Here is a 23,609-nt window from a genome sequence, read left to right on the forward strand (position 1 = left end):
AGACATACCCCTTCTTAGGATGTTTTAGCTTACACGGCTTCTTGAGTAAAAATCCTCCTTCTGGAGCAACAGTACGTCAATTTTGCGAGCTTCCAGCAGATGGCGCTAGAGATTGTGCACAGTAGTTTTAGAGTAGGGTAGCCCTTCCCAGCCCCTCCATGGCCTAGCCCAGCTAGAAAATAAGAGAATTTCTGTGGGGTAAGCACACAAGGATGTAGCAGCCAAAGGAGACTAGGCTGGGGATCACCCACTGGCCCCCTCAGTTGTCCCACTGTCTGAGGAGGATTGATATTTGCCACATCTTTCAACGCATCGTGGCCCACAGTGTGCCCTGGGAAGGTGGGAAGTTCTGATCTAGGCCATCTTCTCATTAGTTTGGAACCTGTAATGAGTTTACATTTTTTTAAAGATTTTATTTATTTATTTATTTATTTGAGGGAGACAAAGCACAGAGGGAGAGTGAGAGTGAGAAGCAGATTCCCCACTAAGCAGGGAGCTCGATGAAGGGCTTGATTCCAGGACCCTGAGACTACGACCTGAGCCGAAGGCAGACACTTAACTGACTGAGCCACCCAGGCGCCCCGAGTTTATATTTTTAAAGTGTATTTTATAAATATTAATCCCAACATTAAAGTCGGTGAGAGAGCAGTGAGAATTTTTAAGGTATTTAGAGTAAGGATTTGAAGATAAAGGGATTTAGGAATGGAAACTCATAATAATTAAATATACAGTGAACTGGGACAAACCACTTGAAAGTTGGGACAATTGTGAAGGGCAAACTGAATCATGCCATTGTGAAAACTCCATTTGTTATGGACAGAATTGTGCCCCCACTCCAAATTTGTGTGGAAGCATTAAACCCCACGTGACTTTACTGGAGATAGATCTTTGAGGAGGCGATTAAGGTTAAATGAGATCAAAAGATGAAGGTCTGATCTGATTGAACTGGCGCCCTTATGAGAAGAGGCACCAGAAGGCTATCTCTCTGTTATGTGACAACACAATGAGAAGGCCGGGTTCTACAAGCCAGGAAGGAAGCTCTCACCAGAGCTTTACCCTGCTGGCACCCTGAGCTCGGATTTCCAGCCTCCAGAGCTGTGAGAAAATTTTCTATTATTTAAGTCACCCAATCTATGGTATTTTGTTGTGGCAGCCTGAGCCATTTTTCCTACAACAGACAATGATCAGCAAGTGGAAAGATATTCCATTGCCAAAATGGAAACATTGTTGAATGTGTGGCAAGAAGACCAGTGTCAACACTGGGCGGCCATTAACCCATTAGGAGCTGGCTCAGTATCTTAAAGGCCTAAGAAAGTACTGTTGCTGTAGAAAGCCAGGGAAATGCTGGGACCGGCAGCATTAGCATCCTCTGGGAGCTCCTTAGAAATGCAGAAATCTCGGAGTGCCTGGGTGGCTCAGTGGGTTAAGTGACTGCCTTCCGCTCAGGTCCTCAGGTCGTGATCCCAGTGTCCTGGGAGCGAGCCCTGCATCAGGCTCAGCGGGGAGCCTGTTTTCCCTCTCCCTCTGCCTGCCATTCCCTCTGCTTGTGCTCTCTCTCTCTCTCTCTCTCTGTGTCAAATAAATAAATACAATCTTAAAGAAAGAAATGCAGAATCTCAGGACATTCCCAAATCCACCAAATCAGAAACTGCCTTTTAACAAGGCCTCAAGTGATTCATATACACATTACAGTTTGAGAGGCATCACTTTATAACTTGCTATCAGCAAAAAAGAGAAGAGTAAGCTCGCTTCTAAAGCTTCAAAGAGCTGGCTCACCTTTCTGTTTGGTGGTTATGTATAAGTGGCCTAAGACGGTAAACCTTTCTATTTACTCTGGACTTGTGAATATTGGGACTTAGGAACAATGGGGCTTTAGGGACCTAACCTGGTCATATGTATAAGAGTTTCTAAGGTTCTAAGATAGGTAGTAGATCCCTGCTGTCCCCGAACATCTCTCTGTGTATGTGTAAAGAGAGAGAGATGTCCTAAAGAGACTTCAGGTTATAGTAGGTGCGCAGTAAATGAGAATTCCATTCATTCAATTGCCTTCAGAACACCAGGTTAGAAATTCTCAGACGGCAGACTTGTGGGCTATGTTTACCATGTTCCCAGTGGGATATGTAAGGCTGTTCAATTTAACTAATTGCTGCAGACCGCTGTGCATTTTCAGTTCTTCCATTTTACCAATTTTCTTGTCTTTCCAGTATTTATTCTGCCAACAGCGATTGCTGCTCTCCATGTGCCTATACCAACAGCACCTCCTCCCCCTGCCGTGCGACTCGTTGTTGCTAACTTGCTATGGGCTGGATAAGTACAGAAATTACAGTGCTGCATATCTCAAATAATAGCCAAACATTCTAAATAGGAACCTGGTAGAATTTCCTGCATGCGCTTTTGTGCACAGGTTGACTATGTGGTAATTTGCCTAATATTCCCTTTTTTTTTTTTCTTTTAGGATCTTAGCTGTGTCTTCGATGTTCGAGATTAAGTGATTGTTAAACAACATAAACATAAGCAACCACATAATACAACCTTGCTACTCACAGTGTGGGCCTACTAAAAATGCAGTAAATGTGTAAATAGATCAGATAAAGGAGGAGAAAGAAGAAAATTGTTTTTCATATTGGGAGAGGGACACCTATTAGGGAATACTTCTAAAAGAGAAAAGGTGTTCCACATAGGTCAAACAGAATTTAAAAATTAGAGAACAAAAAAAGAAAAGAAAACAAACAAACAAACAAGCAAAAAACACCTCCCTGAGGAAGATGGGAAGCCAGGCTACGATACAGAAAGAACCGGACTATCGTCTTCTGAGATGCACACAGGTCTTTAATTGCGAGATCTCTGGGAACTTCTGTTATAGGGAATAGCAGTCCTAAGTTAGGGGTAACAAATAGTGGTACGTGTGTCAGAACTTCACACTCGGCAAAAATGTCCCTCCTGTACCTGCAGAAGGGCTTAATTTCAATACTAGCATTCTCCCACTGAGCACAGACTTGGAGTCAGCCTTGCCTCCACGCTGCCCATCAGTCAGAATTGACACAGGCACTACCACATTTGGCATTTCTGGCCCTGTATTCACACATCTAAAAACTATGGCTTTTAATGATTGGTTAAAAAAAAAACAGAATTGAAGAGATGTCCTGAAGAAAAGGAGCATCACTTCCTAATGTAAACAAACAAACAAACAAAACGAACCAATTCAGCTTAACTTTGCTATTCAAAAGTAGTGTTTCTCCTATTTTCCTGCGTGTCAGAATCACCAGGAGAGATTGCTGTTGGGTGCTGTGTCCAGAGTTCAGTAGGTCCTGGGTGGGACCTAATAATTTGCATTTCAAACATTTTGAGATCCACCATTCTAAAGAATACTGTAACAAATTTTAAATATGTAAAACTGAAAATCCTTTGACCAGCAAAATAGTACATCATAATTAGCATAGCTTTATGAAGAAAACTGTAAAGGAACCCAGCATAGTTTGCAGTAAATAGAGCAAAGATTTTGGAACTAAATAGACCTTGATTTGATCTCTGGTTCTGCTATTTATAGGTTCATGATTTTTACTACAACTATTTGAACTCTATTAAGTCTTAGTTTCCTCTGGTAAAATGGGGATAAGAAAAATATCCCATAGAGTTATTCTGAGGACTAAATGTATCAAGTGACTAGCACAGTGCCTGGTACGTGGTTAAGTATTCATTCAATCCTTCATCCTATCTCTCTTTTTCTTCATTGATGGGAGTCGTGGAACTTAAAGTAATGAAGTGAAATAACTTGTTTTCATAAAGGCTGTAGGATCAGACATGCAAAAGATTCTTATAACCATGCTAGAAAATACTGTGGTGAATTAGTGGACTAGTGGAAGCAGCTTAGGTCATAAGGACTGTGGGGAAGATCGGCTGAAACATATGGCCCCAGTCCACCTCTTTAGGAGTCTCCCCTCAAGTGATAGGACTCACCTTCATTCCATATACCTCTGATTAAAATGGGCTTCTTATACCCAGGAAAATACATTCAGGGGCAGAATGCCAACTGCCTAGTTACTCCCTTACTCTCGTAATGGTAGCGCTTAATCCAGGGCTTTTTCTTCTGAGCCTTTTTTTCAAAGAACTCCTGGGAAGTGTTGGGACCTATAACCATGTAATCTCCTCGATAAGGCAGAGTGTGATCTCTTGCTCCTGTAGGGCTTAGGTTTCTGTGGAAAAGGTTCAAATGCTGTGGAAAAGAGCTTGCCCCTTTTGTCTATGTGGAGTATGATATATCCTTGAAAATCCTAAAACTCAAAAGTACAAATCCAACCACTGAAATCCTATTTGTAGTCCATTTGGTGCAATAAAGCACCAAGTACCATTAATTTATGGCAACAACGAAAGGCAAGCTTTGCATTATTCTAGAACACACTACCTGATTTCCATAATTATTCAGAAAATTAGACTTATCACTCCAGAAATAGCTTGCTAGATCCCACTTGGAGTTCAATAATGTTCCTGCACAATTTCATTTCTAATACAGAAAGATGGTAGCATTACTCAGAATTCCAAGATGGCAAAACGACTTGGCTAGTGTAGTCCAAGACTTGCTTGTCAGGTAGCATGCTGGGACAGGTCAGGGATTCAAAGATTTCCAAGTAGAGAAAGCAAACTGAATTTTTGCTTTGGATGCTATAGCTGCTGCTGCTTCTTCTTCTTCTTCTTCTTCTTCTTCTTCTTCTTCTTCTTCTTCTTCTTCTTCTTCTCAAGATTTTATTTATTTATTTGACAGAGATAGACAGCCAGCGAGAGAGGGAACACAAGCAGGGGGAGTGGGAGAGGAAGAAGCAGACAGCCAGCGAGAGAGGGAACACAAGCAGGGGGAGTGGGAGAGGAAGAAGCAGGCTCATAGCAGAGGAGCCTGATGTGGGGCTCGATCCCATAACGCCGGATGCTATAGCTTCTTTTCTAAACATGAAGAGAATTAAGCAACCCTTGGCAAAAATCATAAAGAAGATAAAGTTTGTTTTCCAGTTCCTCTTACTCTATTTTCTCCTTCCTCTTCCCTAGATTTAAGTCATTGGGAAAAGTTTAGGATAATGCAATTCTTATTTCGATTCTTATGTTTATCAAAGAGAAATGTTTCCTCCTCCTTTGCCAAGGATTGGAATTCCCTGGGAATTCAGGGACCCTGAATGCCATATTGCCTTTAGAATTAACATCAAGGGGGAATAATTCAAGATTAAAAACCAAACCCGGGGTTCCCTCTCCAAGGAAGGGAGGAAGGGTGGGTGGGGTCAGTCCGGAGCAGCGTGGCCCCCGGCTCCGGATGTCACCCCGTGGCTCTCGGATTCCCCCTCCCAGCACCGCCGGGCCAGGCTCGCCGCGCGCCCAGCCTCCGCACCGGTGGGAGCGGGCCCAGGTTTCCTTCTTCTACCGGGGTCCATCCCTCCCGCCTCAAAGCGACCGTGGCTACGCCTGGGCCGGAGCCGTCGCCGCCAGGTTGGCGGTGAGGCCGCGGTCCCGGGCCCCGCCTCGGGCCTGAAAGCGCCGGGCTTCGGCCTGCAGGGGGCGTTGCGGCGGCGGCCTAAGGCCCGCGGTGCGGGGACTGACCCGAGGAGCCCCGCGCTCAGGGTTTGGGGCGCGCAGCACGGTCGGGCTGGGCGGGCCAGGGAGCAGGGTCGCGGCCCCCACGGCGGCCGAGCGAGGCTCCGCGGTGCAGCGCCGGCACCCGCGGTCCCGGGCGACTCCCTCGGTGACGCCGGGCGCGTTCCTTCCTCTTCCTTTCGCCTCTCCGGCCCCGCCTTCCCTTCCCTCCGCCCACCTCCCCGAAGCGGAGCCGCCGCCGCCAGCAGCGCCGTCATGTCGGCCCCCGCCGAGTCCCCTCATCCGGCCGCCAGCGCCCGGATCCCGCCCAAGCTTGGCGGAGCCGCCGCCTCAGGAGCCGCCGCGCCCGCAGGCCCGGGCCCGGCGCCGCACCAGCAGAACGGTGAGGCGGGCGGCCCCGGCGGAGCGCGGGGCCTAGCGCTGGCGGGGCAGCCTGCGCGGCCGCTCAGGACAAACCGGACCGGGCCGGGCCGGGAGGGGCGTTGGGGCGGGGGAGGGGGTCTGTCCGGGTGGGGGCGCCGGGCGGAGGCCGCGCTGGGGGCAGACTGTGGCGGGGTGCGGGGCGCGGGGGGGGGGAGGAGGGGCGCCCCGGCGCGGGGGCGGGGGCCGACCTGGGAAAGCTGGGGCCGGGGCTGTTTACGTAATGTGACCCTAGGCCCGAAAGCGCCCGGGGTTAGTGGGGGAGGTGGAAAAGGAGGGGACGCGGTCCTCTTTAAAAACCCTCATACCCAACCTGAGCGCGGGCGAGTTGCCCCGAGCGACCCTTTCGCCGGCGGAAAGCCGAGGCCGCGGAGTGCGTGGTGTGGGGAAGCCTGGTGTAGCCATCGAGCTGCTCGGAGTGTGCCCTTCCCGTCTCGGGAAATTGCTCTGATTTCTGCGGCCCAGCGAGCACGTTGCCTTGAAGGGAACTTAAGTTAGCGCTCAAGTTTGTAGACAAAAGGGTATAAATATGCAACACAAGCGTAACCGTAACCCTGACCCAGTTCGGCCGCAAGATCTGTCCTTGCTGCTGCGGCTGCTGCTCTAGCGTTTGGAGTTCGCTGGTGGTGTTGGAAAGGGAGCAGGTGTCGAACGGATTTAAACGAATACCTTTAGATCTGCGTGGCTTTTTTCCCCGGCTTCACTTTCGGAAATACAACAGCGTGCCAGAGTTGGCCCCGCTTTGAGGGAAGAAAGGCCTCCGCACAGACAGCAGCCAGTGCAACTTGAAAGCCGCTTTCATGCTAAGGTCGTAGGCTTTTAGTATGCAGGAGTTCAAGTGAAAAATGATTATTTCTAGGGTATTTATTACCTAATCTTTGGGATCTGAGTGTTTGTGGATGGGGCCGCGGAAGGGGGAACTCACGTTATAAACTCGATGGTATTTTAGATGAGAATGCTCGAAAGTAATGAAATACTTTAGAAAAATGCCCTGTTTTTGTAAGAGAACAAAACTACACTAGTACTTTCAGACAGTTGTTGGACCGACTTGTTTAATCCAGTTGGTTCATGAAAATTCATTGGGCTGTATTAAATCAAATCAGTTCAGCCGCTATGTAGTTTTTCAGCTGATGCTGAAACATGAATACCGTTTATCCTGAGAATCAGAGGTTCGATTTTTTTCATAAAAGTGATGTTTTAGGGTTAATATCCTTTGGATCAGCAGTACTTGTCAATACTACATGTTTTACTTCCGGTGGTCATTGTTTAGTAGCGTGGGTTTGAATGTGAACAGTGTTGTAGGTTTTGTGTTCCTGTCCTGAACATACATAAAGATATTTCTGAGCAGTTTTTGTCCTTGTAAATTTGATACAAATTGTTGTTTTTGTTTTGTTTTTAAACCGTTTTGTGTGTGAAGAAACTAGCACATGTGTATTTAAGAAGAGATTCCAAGTCTTTTGGAATATTGTAAACCCATGTTTAACAGTGATCCAAGGTTTGTCTTTTCTTGACTTTCTGGGTATGCATTATTTTGTTAGTGAATGATTTTTAAAGAGCCAAAAGGTCTCTTAGCCTTACAAATTTTGTGAAGGCTCAAGAAATGCCAGGATATCAATTGTAATGAGGATATTAAATCTGTAAGAACTTTAAAAGCCAAATATAGGTGATGATGCTTTGTTTCTACTGTTTGTAATCATTACTTTAACATAATTCATTTCAGCATTTGTTGCATGTTTACCAGTTGGGTACCTAAGATTAGCCTAGTAGAAAGCAGAATCCCTGCCTTTCCGCTAAATTCACTTTCATTTTGTTGACATTCGGGTTGATTCTGACCTTGAGGGATTTGGTGGGTAGGGATAGGAGGGCAAGACTGTCTTGAGGCAGAGGTTACAGCGTGAACAAAAGTCTCAAATTGTGAAAGTGCATGGTATGTTTAGAAACTAAGCTGTCAAGAGGCAAAGAAGTGTGCTGGGTAATAGGGAGAACCCAAGGCATTGAATCTGAAAGGAATGCTTAAAAAGGGGTCAGGTTGCAGAAAGGCTTTAAATGTCATTGCTGGGAATTTGGAAATTAATATAAAGAACTTGGCCAAGAGAGTAAATTTTACCAGTTCTCATCACAGGGAAAAAAATCTGTAATTATGTATGGTGACAGACGTTAACTAGACTTATTCTAGTGATCATTTTGTAATTTATACAAATATTGAATCATTATGTTGCATACTGGAAAGTAATAGAGCGTATGTCAATTATACCTCAATTAAAAAAAGATAAAGAACTAGGGCCAATTTTTTTGTTGTTTTTGTGGAAGGAAGTAGCTTAAGTAGAGAAGTAACGAGATCAAATCTGTTTTTGTTTTTTTGCTAGTCTTAGAAAAAAATTTTTGCTACATTGTGTTGGCATTTATAGATAAAGATTAAGCAGTCCTTTGGGGTTTTGGTTTATTCTTTAGCCCTGCATGAAATAGTTTGCCTTTTAATGTGTCTCTATGGAATTCCAGACATGGTGAAAAGAAACAGGTCAGAAGTGTGCGTATGAAACATTACAGCAGACCGAATTGTTAAACTGGAATGGTATCTAGAGGTCGCTTATTTTAGTAGTTATCCAACATTTTAAAAAACATTTATTTTTCCAAAGGAAGTAGTGAATAGAGCACTGATGGAGAAATCAGAAAAAAAAGCAAAGCTGTTAATGGTTAAAATAGAGGTAGAGGTTCAGGTGTTTTGGGAGTGCAGTCTGAAAAACACCTGGTCCACTTCTCCAATTTTATAGATGAAATCAAGATTCGGAAAGGTTAGGTGTATGATTTTCACCAATTCCTGTGTAAACTTTGTGAGGGTAGCAGTTTTGTCTCTCTTGTCACTGCTGTATATTCAGGTATTCATTAAACATTTGTTACATCAAGTCCCAATTCAGTCTTCCTAATTCCAAGCCCAGATCTCTATTAGGAGACTGTAGAAGGTCTTTTTAGAGACTTTGATATATTTTTGCAAAGGGTAGGGAATAGGCAGAAAACTGAGACTTCATTATCACTTTGTTTTCTAGGTTTAACTGCTCACATGCTTTTCCCCAGTCATTTGAAGATACAGTTTGACTTCTTTGAGTCTGTGACATACTTCTCTCGAACTACCTTTTGTGTACTTGTGTTTCTATACTTCAGTTTTTCACTGGCAGCTTTTAGAATTATTTGTATTTCCATCTGAAGTGTTAGTTGGATATTTTCCAGCTTCTACTCTGCCTTTTGAGAGTCTCTCCAAAGCCCAGTCCTCAAAGAAGGGAAGACTGGGTGAAATAATATCCTGGTAATATGATGGTATAATTCCAAAGTTTCTCCCAGTTGACTTTAATTGAAAGATATTTTAAAAGTGTTTTTTTTTGGGGGGGGGAGGGCACTCAGATTTAACAGTAAACCACTACTGCTTAATTCTACTTTTAGGAAGCGAATGGTTCTCATTTTCAAATGAAAATGTATTTTCTTCCTTCCATATGCCTTTTCCAGGAATGATACTACTGGCAGTTTATCATTTCAGTTGCCAGTAATGTGAGAAAGATGAGTTAGTTAGTAATGGAAATTATTGGGATCCATTATGAAGATATAAACATACCATTCACTCAGCAGTACTATCTGGTCAGTTATAGGAAACCCTTCAGCTTTGAGAGCACATGCAAAATTTAAAAGGATAAAAACCTCCCTAGTGTGTCTGAAGTAAGTTCCTTTTGATCAGAGCAGAATCAGTGTCTCAGGTTTCTAGTCTTCCTTTCTAGCTGAGCAGAAGCGTCAGGTCCTCTGGTGAAGATACTGCCATGGTGTAATGTAACCATCTGGATACATCATTTCCTTCTAAGCTGATTAATATCTTGAAAATCTTAAAAGTCATTCCTTATATAAATGTCTTTTATCTGGGTTTAAATTTTATTTTTCAATGCTGCATGTATTGCATTAGTTATTTGCGGTGTCTTAACTCCCACTCCACTCCCTCCCCCCCAGGTTTCTGAGATTATATCTCTAATAATTTTTGTAAACGCCGTTCATTGCCACTGATTATAGTATTTCACCTAACTTCATTTTTCTAATTATCTATAAACCCTGAAGTATTAGATGCTTAAAGATGTTGAAATAGGACACATTTTTGAGCCAGTCTTCAATGGACTTTCCTAGAAATGAGAGCATCTTCACAGTCAGCCCTGCATGTGAGAGCAGATCATGTTATATTCAGAATTGTCAGAAGGTGTGGGCTAGTGAAGTGGTTGTCGGCTTTGATACAGCTCCAGGTTTTGTAGAGGTAATTACTTAACATCTCGGAGCTTAAGGGAATAATAATACCTTCCTTCTAGAGTTGTTGAGAGAATTATATTAAATGAGTTACTATTTTTAAAGTACCTGGTGCTTAGCAAAATGAGATACTTAGCAAATGAGAGTCCCCTACACTCCATCTCCTTCAGAACACCAGGATGTAAATCTTCAGATGGCAGTGACTGATTGAGTTTCCTCATCATATTCCCAGTGGCAGCAGGCAGTTAGGCACTCAGCTGAGTAAGTGAACTTGGCTTCGTATTCACTATTGTTTTTGAAGACTGGCCCCTGAAAGGATCTGTGTATGGCCAGCTCTCCTTATCCTTTCCTGTATTTAAGGCTCGATCACTGTTTCCATCTTTTATTGTTTTCTTCCACTGCCCAGCCCTTCCTCTCTCCAACAGATCTACTCTTGGAAGGTTCCCTCTAATGGCCCAACTACCTCAGCTAGCTGGCTTGTGGGAAGGTGGATTTAATTTGTTTCAAGTTTTCTAAAATTCTCTGCTGGAAGCTGCTTGTTATAGAAACCAAGGAAAAGCAGGATGAAGTAGGGAGGCGAGAGGGAGTAGTAAAATGCCTTGCCTAAGCCAATGGCCAAGTCTTAACTTGCTTGTTTTTCCTAGTATTTCTGAGAAACAGGTGTTGTGAAATGAGCTTTGGAACCTGCAATGCCTGGCTTCTTCACTACTTACCAGTTATTTGAATCTGTATAAATTAGTGACCTTGCATGTCCCCATTTGTCTGTAAAATGATGATAGTGATACTTCACTGGATTGTTATAAAAATTATGTAAGATTGTGTAGAGAAAAGCAAAGTATCTCGTGTGTAGTAGGTTCTCAACCGGTATCGATTTTCTTTTGGTCCCTTTACTCTTAACACTCATTATTATGGCAGCCAAAGAGGCAAACTGATGGACTTAATGCAGTGAGATTTCATCCAAGTGGTCAGATAGGCTGTGTCTGTCTGTAGGCTCTGTCTGCCAGCAATGGCTCAGACAGTTAACTTTTGTAACTATTAGTCTTCCATTAGAAAAGAATAATCCAGGGTATCCAGATGTAATTGGAATTCCTCATCTTTCTTAAAGATTTGTTAATTTTAGAGAACGCATGCAAGTGGGGGGGGGGGGGCAGAGGGAGAGAAAGACTCCCCGCTGAGCACAGAGCCTGGTGTGGGGCTCCATCCCAGGACCCTGAGATCATGACCTGAGCCGAAATCATGAGTTGTATGCTCAACCTACTGAGGCACCCAAGCGCCCTAGGAATTCCTCATTTTTAAAATCACTAGGACTTCTAATTGCAGATTTCTTTAGGGGGTGTGGTGGTCATATATTTTTTATGCTTGTAAAAAATTTATATATTAGCAACATTGTCAGAGGTCCTATATCCAAAATATTCAGTAATCAGTCCTGTGTATACTGATGACTGAATGGATACCAGCCTTGACAAGAGAGTTGTAAGCCCGTAATGTGCCAGGCATTATTAGTCTTTTAGTTGCTGGATCATGAGGAGGTCTTGGAGGTCTGGGGCAAGGGACCAGCATTGTGGGGTTTAACAGGGAAGCAGGTCAGGGCTGTGTGCTATTTACCAGCTGGTTCAGGATTGTTTTTTTTTTTTTTTTTTTTTTTTACAAACAATCTTTTTTTTTTTTTTTTAAGATTTTATTTATTTATTTGACAGAGAGAGAGAGACAGCCAGAGAGAGAGGAAACACAAGCAGGGGGAGTGGGAGAGGAAGAAGCAGGCTCCCAGCAGAGGAGACTGATATGGGTCTCGATCCCAGAACTCTGGGATCATGCCCTGAGCTGAAGGCAGGCGCTTAACGACTGAGCCACTCAGGCGCCCCATGGTTCAGAAATATTTTAACAAGAGTGATTGTTAAAATGCATTAGTGGCTGAATATTGACCTATTTCTTGGTAGTTTAGTGATGAATAAATTACGTTCTTATATCTGATTCTGCCTCTCTAAGTTTGTATGAATGTGTCTCTGTAGGATAGAGGAGCTTGTACTTGCTGACCTTGATGTTCTTTTAAAGATAATGAAAAAAAAAACTTCAAATTGAAATGTGATTCAGAAAAAGACTAATGAAACAAATATTCTTGATATTAAAAATGTTACTTCTCTGACAAGGGAGAGGATGAAGAAACTCGTTTATTTAAAGAGAGCTTATGATTAACTTTTTTAATAAATGTATAGGGACTAGACATGCCATAAAATATTTACCTTGTAAATATGGATTTTCGTGTCTGGCTTGCTTACAGCAAGAATAGAATAAATTTTCCTTTGGTGGGAATCTAGTCTCTGGAAGGAGGTTATGTCCCTGAGGCAGATAGATCCTTTGGGTGGATGAGCACCTCCATTAAAAGGTACATTTATTAAAAATCTTTTGTTTACTTCTCAAGTCAGATTGGTACCAGTGAGTAGATAATGTGTTAGAATAATCAGTTTCCTTTTTTACACAGACATACCTCACTTGAGGCTAAGAATGTAGAAACTTTTCAGAGATTATATATAACCTGAGTTTTCCTGTTTTTCAGTGATTTGTCAATGCTCTTTTTGTGAGTCACTGAGTTAAGCCATTTGGTGGATGCAGTAATTATATTACTTCATTGATTCTAAGACACTTTTTTCCACATTTTTATCTCTGAATTTGGGGGCGTCTTAGAATTGGTGAAATTTTAAAATTGGCTTTACTGAAACTATAGAAGTTATGGCATAGCTGTGTGAAAACCTGCCATTGACAGCTATGTGGTGAGCTGAGTAATGGCCCTCTGATATGTTTCCGTCCTGATCTATGAAACCTTTGCAGCTACGATTAAGAATTGGGGCTATTGGTACGCCTGGGTGGCTTGTGGCTTAGTTGGTTAAGCGTCTGCCTTCAGCTTGGGTCATGATCCCAGGGTCCTGGATCGAGTCCCTCATTGGGCTCCTTTCTCAGCGGGGAGCCTGCTTCTCCCTCTGCCTGCTGCTCCCCCTGCTTGTGCACGTGCTCTCTCTCTGACAAATGAATAAATAAAATCTTTTTTAAAAAATAAAATAAATTAAATTAAAAAAAAAAAGAGTTAGGAATATTATCCTGGATCTGGGTGGGCCTGATATAATCACAACAGACCTGTTAAGTGGGAATCAGGAGGAGTCAGCCAGCAGAGAAAGTAATGTGACCACAGAAGCAGGGGTAGGAGTAATGTGCTTTGAAGATGGATGAAGGGGCCATAAGCCAAAGAATGCAGGTGGCCACTAGAAGCTGAAAAAGGCAAGGAAATGTTCTCTTTTGGAGCCTCAGAAGGAGTCATCTCTGCCCATGACACTTTGACTTAGTTCAGTGAACTGAGTTTGGGCTTCTGACCTCCAGAATTGTAGCATAGTAAATTTGTGTTGTTTTAAGCCACTAAATTTGTGGCAATTTGTTACAGTAGCAGAAGCTAATATACCTGGTAAGTTTAACAAGGGGCAGCATCAAAACGTCTTAGAGGTAATGAAATACACAATGTTATTTCCTTTTGTTTCAAATGATGTTCTTATACTTGAATTAATACAGAGTAAAATGTGTAAAATGACACATGAAAAAATTCAGATCTATGTATCTGTTGTTGTACTAGAGTATAAATTGCTTTAAGTAGTGAAAGCTCTTGAAGTTTTGTGTTCTGGCTTTTTACTTATCATGTAGCCCTTGTTTTTTGTTTTTGTTTTGTTTTTTTTAAAGATTTTATTTATTTATTCGACAGAGATAGAGACAGCCAGCGAGAGAGGGAACACAAGCAGGGGGAGTGGGAGAGGAAGAAGCAGGCTCCCAGTGGAGGAGCCTGATGTGGGGCTCGATCCCATAACGCCGGGATCACGCCCTGAGCCGAAGGCAGACGCTTAACCGCTGTGCCACCCAGGCGCCCCAATCATGTAGCCCTTGTTGATACATCATGATGAGGGAAATGCCTGATACAGAAATATTTGATGATTATTTGCTAGGCTTCTTCCCCCCACCCCAAAAATATAGGAATGGTTTCCATGAGCCAGGCACTATGCTGAGCTTTAGGAATATGATAGAGCTGAGAGAGCAAGCTAGACTGGTTTTTCACTTAGAGAGTTTGCAGCCAATTAGAGTACCGTGTGAAAAGTGCTATCTTTGTGGTCCAAGATACTGTAGATGCAACATTAAGTAGGCATTCACTTGTACGGTTAGCACATGTTTTCTAGAAGAAGAGCTAAACTGAGATCTGAAGAACAAGTGAGAGGTGATCAGATGAAGGGGGACGAGGGAATTTTTGAAGGTTCCAGGTACAGGGAAGAGCCTGTGTGAAGGGTCAGAGGTGAACAGACATGGCCTAAGAAAAATTTAATATGGTCAGAGTGTGTGTGGGAACAGTGGTTCCCAGCCTTTTCATAGTCATGGCTACCTTAGTGCTAAAATTTTAGTTGGTGGCATTCTTGAAGGAATTAAACTTTAGACATCTGTATCTTAAAACAAATTTCAGAAAGGTATCACATGTTTATTTGATCCCCTTCAGAAGCCTTTACAAGGCAACTTAACTGTACTCTGCGCTCACCCAACCCCTTTGACGGCCCTTTGAGGTAAAGCTCTAGTGTGTACTCTTTCCTGATGTTGTGCTGTGGCCTCTTTGCTCCCTTCCTACTAGGCCATCATTCTGCGACTCTTTGACCTAACAATAGGCACCTTTAGTTTAGCAAAATTGCATTTTATATACTGGTCAAACTTTGATAGACCCATGTGAATGACTGGTAGTCGAGCCGTATATTAAGATACACCTGTTGAAAATCACTGTGAGAAAGAGTGGTGAGCAGTAAAGCAGAAGAGGTGAGCAGGGGTCAGATCACAAAGGGCCTTTGCGTTCGTTTTCTCTTTGCTGCTGTAACAAATTTACCACAGATTCGTGGCTTATAATAACATGAATTCATCATCTGTAGAAGTCTAACAGGGCTGAAATCAAGGTGTCAGTAGGGCTGAACTCCCTCCCAGAGGCTGAGGGAGAGTATCCATTTCTTTGCCTTTTCCCACTTCTAGAGGCTGCTCGCATTCCTTGATTCATGTTCCCCTCTTTCTGTCTTCAAAGCCAGCAACATCTGGCTTCATCTCTGAGGATCTTCTGTAGTCCCATCTCCCTGACTCTCTTCTGCTTCCCTCTTCTACTCGAAGGATTCTTGTGATTACATTGAACTCACCTAGGTAATCGAGGCTTTTCTTCCAATTTTAAGGTCAGCTGATTAACAATCCTAATACAGTCTGCAACCTCAACTCCTTTTGCCATGTAACCTATCATATCCACATGTTCTGGTGATTAGGACATGGACATTTGAGGTGGGGGAGGGATTATTGTAGCTTGCATTGTCTTACAGATTATGTTAAAGAATTTGGAAGAAAAACCATTAGCTTTAAGCAAAGAAATAACATAACCAGATTTGCCTTTTAGGAAAATCACTCTGGTTATGCGTGGTGCAGTCATTTGTCTAAGAAATAATGTATAGGGGCGCCTGGGTGGCTCAGTCAGTTATGCGTCTGCCTTCCGCTCAGGTCGTGATCTCGGGGTCCTGGGATGGAGCCCCTGCCTCATCAGACTCCCTCCTCTCCTGCTCTGCAAGGAGTCTGCCTCCCTCTCCCTCAATTGTGCATGCACACACTCTCTCAAATGAATAAATAAAATCTTTTTAAAAAATTGTGTCATATAATTTAGTAAGTCATTGCCAGGACTTTTTTCCATCAGTGTTTTAAAAACTTATTTTGTAATAATTTTGGATTTGCAGAAGTGATGCAGAGGTAGTACAGAAAACGCATCGTTCTTCAGTCAGCTTCCTCTTAAGTATTACATCTTCTCGTGTCTTAACTAACATCTTACAAAACCATGGTACACTTATCAAAACAAGGAAATTAACATTGCTGAAATACCATTAGCTAAACTATACCATTTCCACCATTTTTTTTTCTGTTCGTGGATACAGTCCAGGATATACTGTTGCATTTAGTTGTCATGTGTCCTTAGTCTCCTCTGATCTGTGACAGTTTCTTAGTCTTAAATTTTGCTTAAGACCTGAGACGTGGTGAGGTTCATTTTTTGAATATGGACTATCACAGCAGCATTTGTTGAAAATACTGTCAATTCAATTGATTATCAGATCAATGAATTGACTTGACATCATTGTCAAAAATCAGTATTGGATGTATTTTTGTGGCTCTATTTCCAGACTTTTTCATTATGTTCTGCGTGACTGTCCTTTCACTGGTACCACACTTTCTTGATTATTATAGTATATAATGCAAGCCTTGAATTGGGTAATATGAGTCCTCCAACTGTGCTTTTTCAGAGTTTTTGTTTTTGTTTGAGATTTTAGTACCTTTGCCTTTCCATAGGAATTTTAGAATCAGCTTGTTGATATCTATAAAAGAGGCTATTGGTATTTGTATCGGGATTACATCAAACTTACAGGTAAAAACTGAGATAATTTATATCTTAATACCAAGTCTTTCAGTCCACAAATATGGTATATCATTCCATTTATTTAAAGAAATCCTAGATTTCTTTCATCAGTGTTTTGTAGTTTTCAGCATATAGGTCCTTCATATATTTCATTAGATTTATATTTTAAGTACTTTTTTGTAATATTATAAATAGTATTGTTTTTAAAAAATTGTAAATCCTATTTGTTCTTTATTGAGTTTGAGAAGTGCATTTGACTCTTACGTACTGACCTTTTATCTGGTGACTTTGATAAACTCACTTATTATTGGTTCCAGACTTTTCTTCTTTCTTTTTCTTCCTTTCTTAAATCCTGTCATTCTGTAAATATCATTTTATTTCTTCTTTTCCAATCTGTATGCTGTTTATTTCTCCTTACTAAAATAGCTAGTAAACCCTGAACATTGTTGAATAGGGGAGTGGCTTTTTAAAATTTTTTTTACTTATTTATTTTACTGTGAGCGTGCCTGGGAGTGAAGACTGTGGTAATTACTAGTGTTGCTTGGTGTCAGTGCTTCAGTTTATGCCACAGGACCAGCATGTTACCCGTCATCGCTTTTGCGACGTTAGTACAAATGTCAACATAGTAAAGAAGGCAGATACTTTAATACTATTACGAAAGTAGTTTTTATCTGTGGGTCCTCCAGGAGTCTCCAGTATTATCAGGGTTCTATGTACTACACTTCTGAGTATTGCTGTTCTGTATCCTTGCTGTATGAGTTTCCTGGGTTGGCTATAACCAAGTACCACAAACTGGGTAGCCTAAAACAACAGAATGTGTTCTCTTCTGGTTCTGGAGACCAGAAGTGTGAAATTCAGGTGTTTGACAGGGCCACGTTCTCTCTGTAAGGGAGAATCTTTTCCTTGTCTCCTCCAGCTTTTGGTTGGCTGTTGACATTCCCTGTATTTTGGCTGCAGCACTCTGCTTTATCCTGTCAATTGCCTTTTCTTTGGTGTGTATGTCTTCTCTTCATGTGCATCTTATAAAGATACATGTGATCGCATTTAGGACTCACTCACATAATCTCAAGATCCTTAACTTAGTCATGTCTTCTGTCATAAAAGATAATATTCATCCTTTTCCATATAAAATCATTTTTACACATTCTGGGGATTAGGATGTGGATGTCTCTTTTGGGAGGCCACTGTTCAACCTACTACCCTTCTTAGTCACATAAATGTTAGACTGCTTCATGTTGTTGCTCAGGGTTCTTTTCCTTCAGTCTTCTCTGCTTTTTTTAATTGGGTCATTGTATTTATTTATTATTAATTTTTGAGTCAGCTCTACACCCAATGTGGGGCTTAAACTCATAACCCCAAGATCAAGAGTCTCATGCTCTACCGACTGAGCCAGCCAGGCACCCCAAAACTGAATCATTTTATTGATTAGTTTTCAGGTTCATTGATTCTTTCTTATGCCATACTGTTGAAACCATCTAGCATGTTTATTTCAGCTTTATTTTGAATATTTTGATTCTCAAAATAGTTTTCATTTCTGTTTTGATATCATCTGTTCATTTACTGATGATTTTTTTCAATTCTTTGAATATATTTTCTTGTTTTGAATATGTTTATAATAGCTGCTTTGAAGCCTCCTTTGTCTGCTAAATTCAACTTTTGGGACCACTTTGATTCTGGTCTCTGCCTGTTTTTTTTTTTTTTTTTTTACTGGGCATCTCAGTGTGTCGCCTTTGTCTGTACAGTTAAGCTGCTAGCTAGGGACTTGACCCAACAATTGTAACTGACAGGAAATAACTTTCAGAAAAGTAAGTTGAATGAACACACAGACTTACCTACAAATATATTTATCATCGTGTGGTTTAATGTTTTTTAAAAAATGGAAAACAACCTAAATGGCCGTTAATAGAAAAGTGATTAAAATACGGTAAATCTATATAATGGATATTATTCAGACATTTAAAAATCATGATGGAAAGATATTCAAGTCAGGCTACATAAACAAATCACTAAAAAATGTACATTATAATTCTACTTTTGTTTAACTAAATTAATTAGATAAATCCAAAAAGAAATTATTGGGTAGCTATGCATCAGAATATTGATAGCAGTTATCGCAGGTAATAAGATTATGGATGATTTTTATTTGATAATTTCCTGTACCTCTTTTTGCAATGACTATATATAAAATTTGTAATAAGAAAAATACTTCTAGAGTTATTTTTCAAAAATTTGACCATCCACATATATAACTAGTTTATCCTTTCCTCCACAGCCTTTGTCTCTCTCTACTTTTTAGAAGTATTAAAATACCAGCAGTCTTGTATGCTGCAGAATCATTTTGAATCCAAAAAAAGATGTGCATCTAAATTATCCCAGGAAGCCAGTTATTTTTGTTTTCTTTAGAAATCAGTAGCATTAATGAAATTTGGTAGTACCTCAAAATACTTCTATAATTAATGTTTCTACTAATGTCCAGCTTAAATGTTTAGGCCTAGGTTGAAAGCATTCCATACATACTGATATTCTCCTCTTTGTTTTTTTCTGTCTTATAGTTATATTCAGTAGTAATTTAATGTTAAGCTGCACATGTAATTTTAAATAGCAAAAAGAAGTAAAATCAATTTCAGTTTATCATATATCACAATATATAAAGAGCAAATTAAAATAGCAAAAAACTGAAATCAATTTCAGTTTATCCAGTTATCACAATATATAAAACATTGTCATTTTAACAGGTATTCAATATTAAAAAATTACTGAGATATCTTACTTTTTTCATATTGTTTTTTTAAAATCCAGTGTGTATAAACTTAAAGCACTTCTCAGTTCAGATCAGCTGTATTCTAGATGCAACAGCCACGTGTCACTACTGGCTTCTGTACTGGGTAGTGCAGGTCTCTAGCACATGTATATAGTGCCAGGTGTTTTTCCCTCTTGTGATAGATCCAGTTTTCAGCCCTTAGTTGTTTTTAATCTTTCTTTCTTTCCTGGTGTACCTGATTCAGTTTTTTTTTCTGTATTTTACTTAAGCTTTATAGCTCTCAAATAATATATTCTAGGAAGGAACTATTTTTCTAACAGAATAGGACAACTTAGTGCGTTCTGTGTATATATATATATATATATACACACACACACATATTATGTTTAACTTATTTGAAGATAACATTTTCTTTTGTAAGTCTTATTGAAACTATGTTGTCTGGACTTTTAAGAATATGTTAGGTAAAGATGGATGTCTTTCAGTTTTAGAATCTGGATTCTGAACTTTTTTTTTTTTTTTAAGATTTTATTTATTTATTTGTCAGAGAGAGCACACAAGCATGGGGAGCGCCAGGCAGAGGGAGAAGCAGGCTCCCTGCTGAGCGAGGAGCCCGATGTGGGACTTGATCCCACGTCTCTGGGATCATGACCTGAGTCTAAGGCAGACGCTTAACCAACTGAGCCACCCAGGCATCCCTGGATTCTGAACTCTTAAAAATAGTAATTAGTTGTTGCTTTCAGTTACTATTGCTACATGACAGATTATTCCAAAACTAATGGTTAAAACAAATATTTTATTCTCACAGATTCTGTTGATCAGTAATTTGCACAGAGCAGAGTCCAAAATGGCTTTTCTCTGCTCTATGATGTGTAGGGCCTCAGCTTGGAAGACTCAAAGGTGTTTTGATGGCTGAACTTTGAAGTGATCTGGAAGGCTCATTTATTCACATGGCTGGCACCCGGGCTAGAATGACTCAAAAACTCGAACTTTAAACCTGAGTGCCTAAAGGGACGGCTCCATGTGGTTTGACTTCCCCAGACCATAGCAGCTGTGGAATAATTGGACTTCCTACATATCCAGCTGTTCAGGGATCCACATGCAAATGTTCCATCAAACAACATAGAGACTGAATTGTCTGTGACCAACAGGGAAGTCACGCAGCTTCGCTTCTGTCAGTCTTTACTGGTGGAAGCTCTTATAAGCCTGCTCAAATTCAACAGAAGTAGACAGATTTCACTCTTTAATCAGCATAGTATCAAAGAATTTGGGGACCATGTTTTAAAACTACCACAGTTACTGAGAGAATTATAGGAAATACAGGCAAATGAAACTGCTAATACTAATGAAATGCCCATAATTTACTCTACAGATTGTGTTAAAAATAAAAGAGCATAGGTTTATATAACTTCTGTATTTGTAATATTTGCCAGGCTTGGTATTAGAGTATGCAGAAGAAATAAAACTTTAATATTAGTTTTGGTATTATAGCCTAATAAAGTTACAAGAGTTATCTAATTTATTTTATTTTATTTTATTTTAAGATTTTATTTATTTATTTGATAGAGGGAGAGAGGGAACACAAGCAGCAGGAGTGGGAGAGGAAGAAGCAGGCTTCTAGTGGAGGAGCCTGATGCGGGACTGGATCCCAGAACGCTGGGATCACGCCCTAAGCCAAAGACAGATGCTTAACAACTGAGCCCCCCAGGCGCCCCTATCTAATACATTTTAAAGTTGAAGAAAATGTGTTTCTTGTTAGGCCACAGTAAGACAAATTTTTAAAAAATATTTTACTTATCCTAGATGCCATTTTCTTTTCTTTTAAGCTGATCCTTATGTTTATTTTTTTTAATAGAGGCTTTTGAAAATTGATTTAAAATATTTGAAAGGAAATATTTTTCTTCCAAAGGAGTCTTGATTCATTTATCATTTTGACCAAATTATTTTCACATACTTCTCATACATTTAGAACATTTAGATCTTGATATAGAATAAGGAATGGTGAGCACCAACATATAATTAGCTGTGCACACCTTCACATTCCCCCAAAGTAAGTGCTTTCTTTGATGGACTGAGAAGTAAAAAGGTTTCCTCTGGTGGGTAGTTCACTTCTGATAAATTTTAGCATCTAGATACAACATTCCTGTTAAAGTTTTAGAAGAATGACATTTGAGTAGCTTGGACATACTGATGATTATTTCCCTGTTTTCAGATCATGTAGCATGGACGAGCCACATTATTTATTAAATGGATAGATATTTGAATATTATCTAACTCTGACTTAGCTCCTCTCTTCACTGATAAAGTCTTAACCAGTGTAGAGTTTTCTGAGACTGAAGTCAAGAGTAGCAGACCATCTTTGTATATTTAAGGAAGGGAGGGAGGGAGAACATTTCACATTTTTTTTGGCACGTTAATGATGACTCTTTTCCTTTTAAGTAAATAAATTCTTTCAGGTGAACTATAACCATGTAAAATATCCTGTAAGAAAAGGAAATTATACACCCAGTAAAATGGTGTTACTGAGTTTGGGTTCTTTGTATACTTCTTGGAATTATAAAAGTATGGATGTTATTTTTTCCTTATAGTTTGATTATGTAAGTTATCTTTTTTCTGCCATAGAATCTGTATTTATGTGATCAAAATTAAGATGCCACTACATTATTGAGTAGAAATTGAAAAGAGAATAAGGAAAGATAAGCTCTATTCATATATCTTTTATAATAAGTATTTTTACATTTTTATGTTTTATATTTTTACACATTATCATAACAAGGAATACAGTGGCACTTCCTTTGTGTCAGTGAACTTAAAACAGCTTGTAAATATATTTTTTTTGTTATCTGTTCATTTGAGGTATGGCACAGATAACGATTTCCCTCCACAACATAGGAAAATTAGATTCTGGGATAAAGTTTTCCTTAGTTGGAACCAAGGCTGGAATTCCATTGTTTGGGATGATGGACCATTTGCTGGGCTGAAGAAAGCCAGCCAGACTTTAGTATAGTATGGGCGGCAGATCATTGTTTAAAAGCATGGATTTGAGCCAGGTTACTTGATTTATCTTAGTCCTGTTACTTCCTAAGCATGTGACTGTATTAAAGGACTTAACTTCTGTGAATTAACCTAATTTGTAAAGGGGGTATAATGATATCATTACTTCAAGGGACAGTGAGTGTCACATAAGGTAATATGTTTAATGATATTTATAATATTAATAAAAGTAATACTAAAATTAATGTTAATTTGAATGGTATTGATAAAAAATACCATTCTGTAGTGATCAAAGAAATGAATATATGTCAGTGTAAGTATTAAAAGCATTAGAGGAAAACATGAGTATATATTTATATAATATTAGAATAGGGAAGGTTCTTGAAGTATGATTTAAAAATGAATAAGGTCAAAAAACAGTAACCCAAGGGAAAATACATGTAGTACATAATAATAACATAAGGTTAAATATCTCAATGTACAAGAACATTTATAAATCATTATGGAAAGCACAACCCTGTGGGAAAGGGGCAAATAACAAAGGAATACACCTAAGTAGCTAAGAAATATTTGGAAAGATTCTCAGCATTATTCATAGTTAAGTACTGAAAACTGAAATGTTTCTCCCCTATCAGGTTGGCAGAGATTGAAATGTTACTCAATGTTGGGATGATGAGGCATTCCTAAGCATTTTTCATAGAAGTTATAAATTGGTAGACTTTTGAAGAGATACTTGGCAATAATTGTCAATTTTAAAAGCACAAACCCTTTGAACCCTCAGTTTCACTTCTAGGAATTTATCCTATAGATTCATCACAGAGGTTGATCTCATAAATATAAGTAGTTCACTCTCTGAAATATTCATCAAAGGAGATTTAGTAAATAATATTACATCTCTAATGAAATACTGTATAGATTTTTAGAGGAATAGTGAAGATTTATCTATACTAACAGAAGGATATTCAGGACACATTAAGTAAAAGAAAAGCAGGTTGCTGAACTATGTCATGAAGGATACACAAAAAGCCATTAAGTAATAGCTACGTGTGGGAAGGATATCAGCTACCAGGGAAAGGGGGAATTGTACTTTTTACTTTGTATTCTTCATTGTTTGAATTTTTTTTTTTTTTTTTTTTTTTTACCATG

The 23,609-nt window shown here is 39.9% G+C and overlaps 1 protein-coding gene across 7 annotated transcripts in view; it reads left to right on the top strand.

Moving 5' to 3' along the window:
• The first annotated feature begins 5,665 nt into the window (after positions 1–5,665).
• Positions 5,666–23,609, top strand: part of SEC24B (SEC24 homolog B, COPII component) — an 84,918-nt gene continuing 66,974 nt past the window's right edge. For 3 of the 7 annotated variants that reach the window (XM_045799173.2, XM_087866390.1, XM_045799174.2), the window contains exon 1: positions 5,666–5,956. In XM_045799173.2, the coding sequence (XP_045655129.1) occupies positions 5,830–5,956 (127 nt within the window). In that variant the 5' untranslated portion in view covers positions 5,666–5,829. The remainder of the gene's footprint in view (positions 5,957–23,609) is intronic. The other 4 variants (XM_045799175.2, XM_045799178.2, XM_045799176.2 and 1 more) reach the window with 3 other exon arrangements.

The sequence above is a fragment of the Ursus americanus genome, chromosome 13, assembly GCF_024610735.1.
Source record: "Ursus americanus isolate L20-20 chromosome 13, mUrsAme1.1.p, whole genome shotgun sequence".
Classification (NCBI taxonomy): Eukaryota; Metazoa; Chordata; class Mammalia; order Carnivora; family Ursidae; genus Ursus; species Ursus americanus.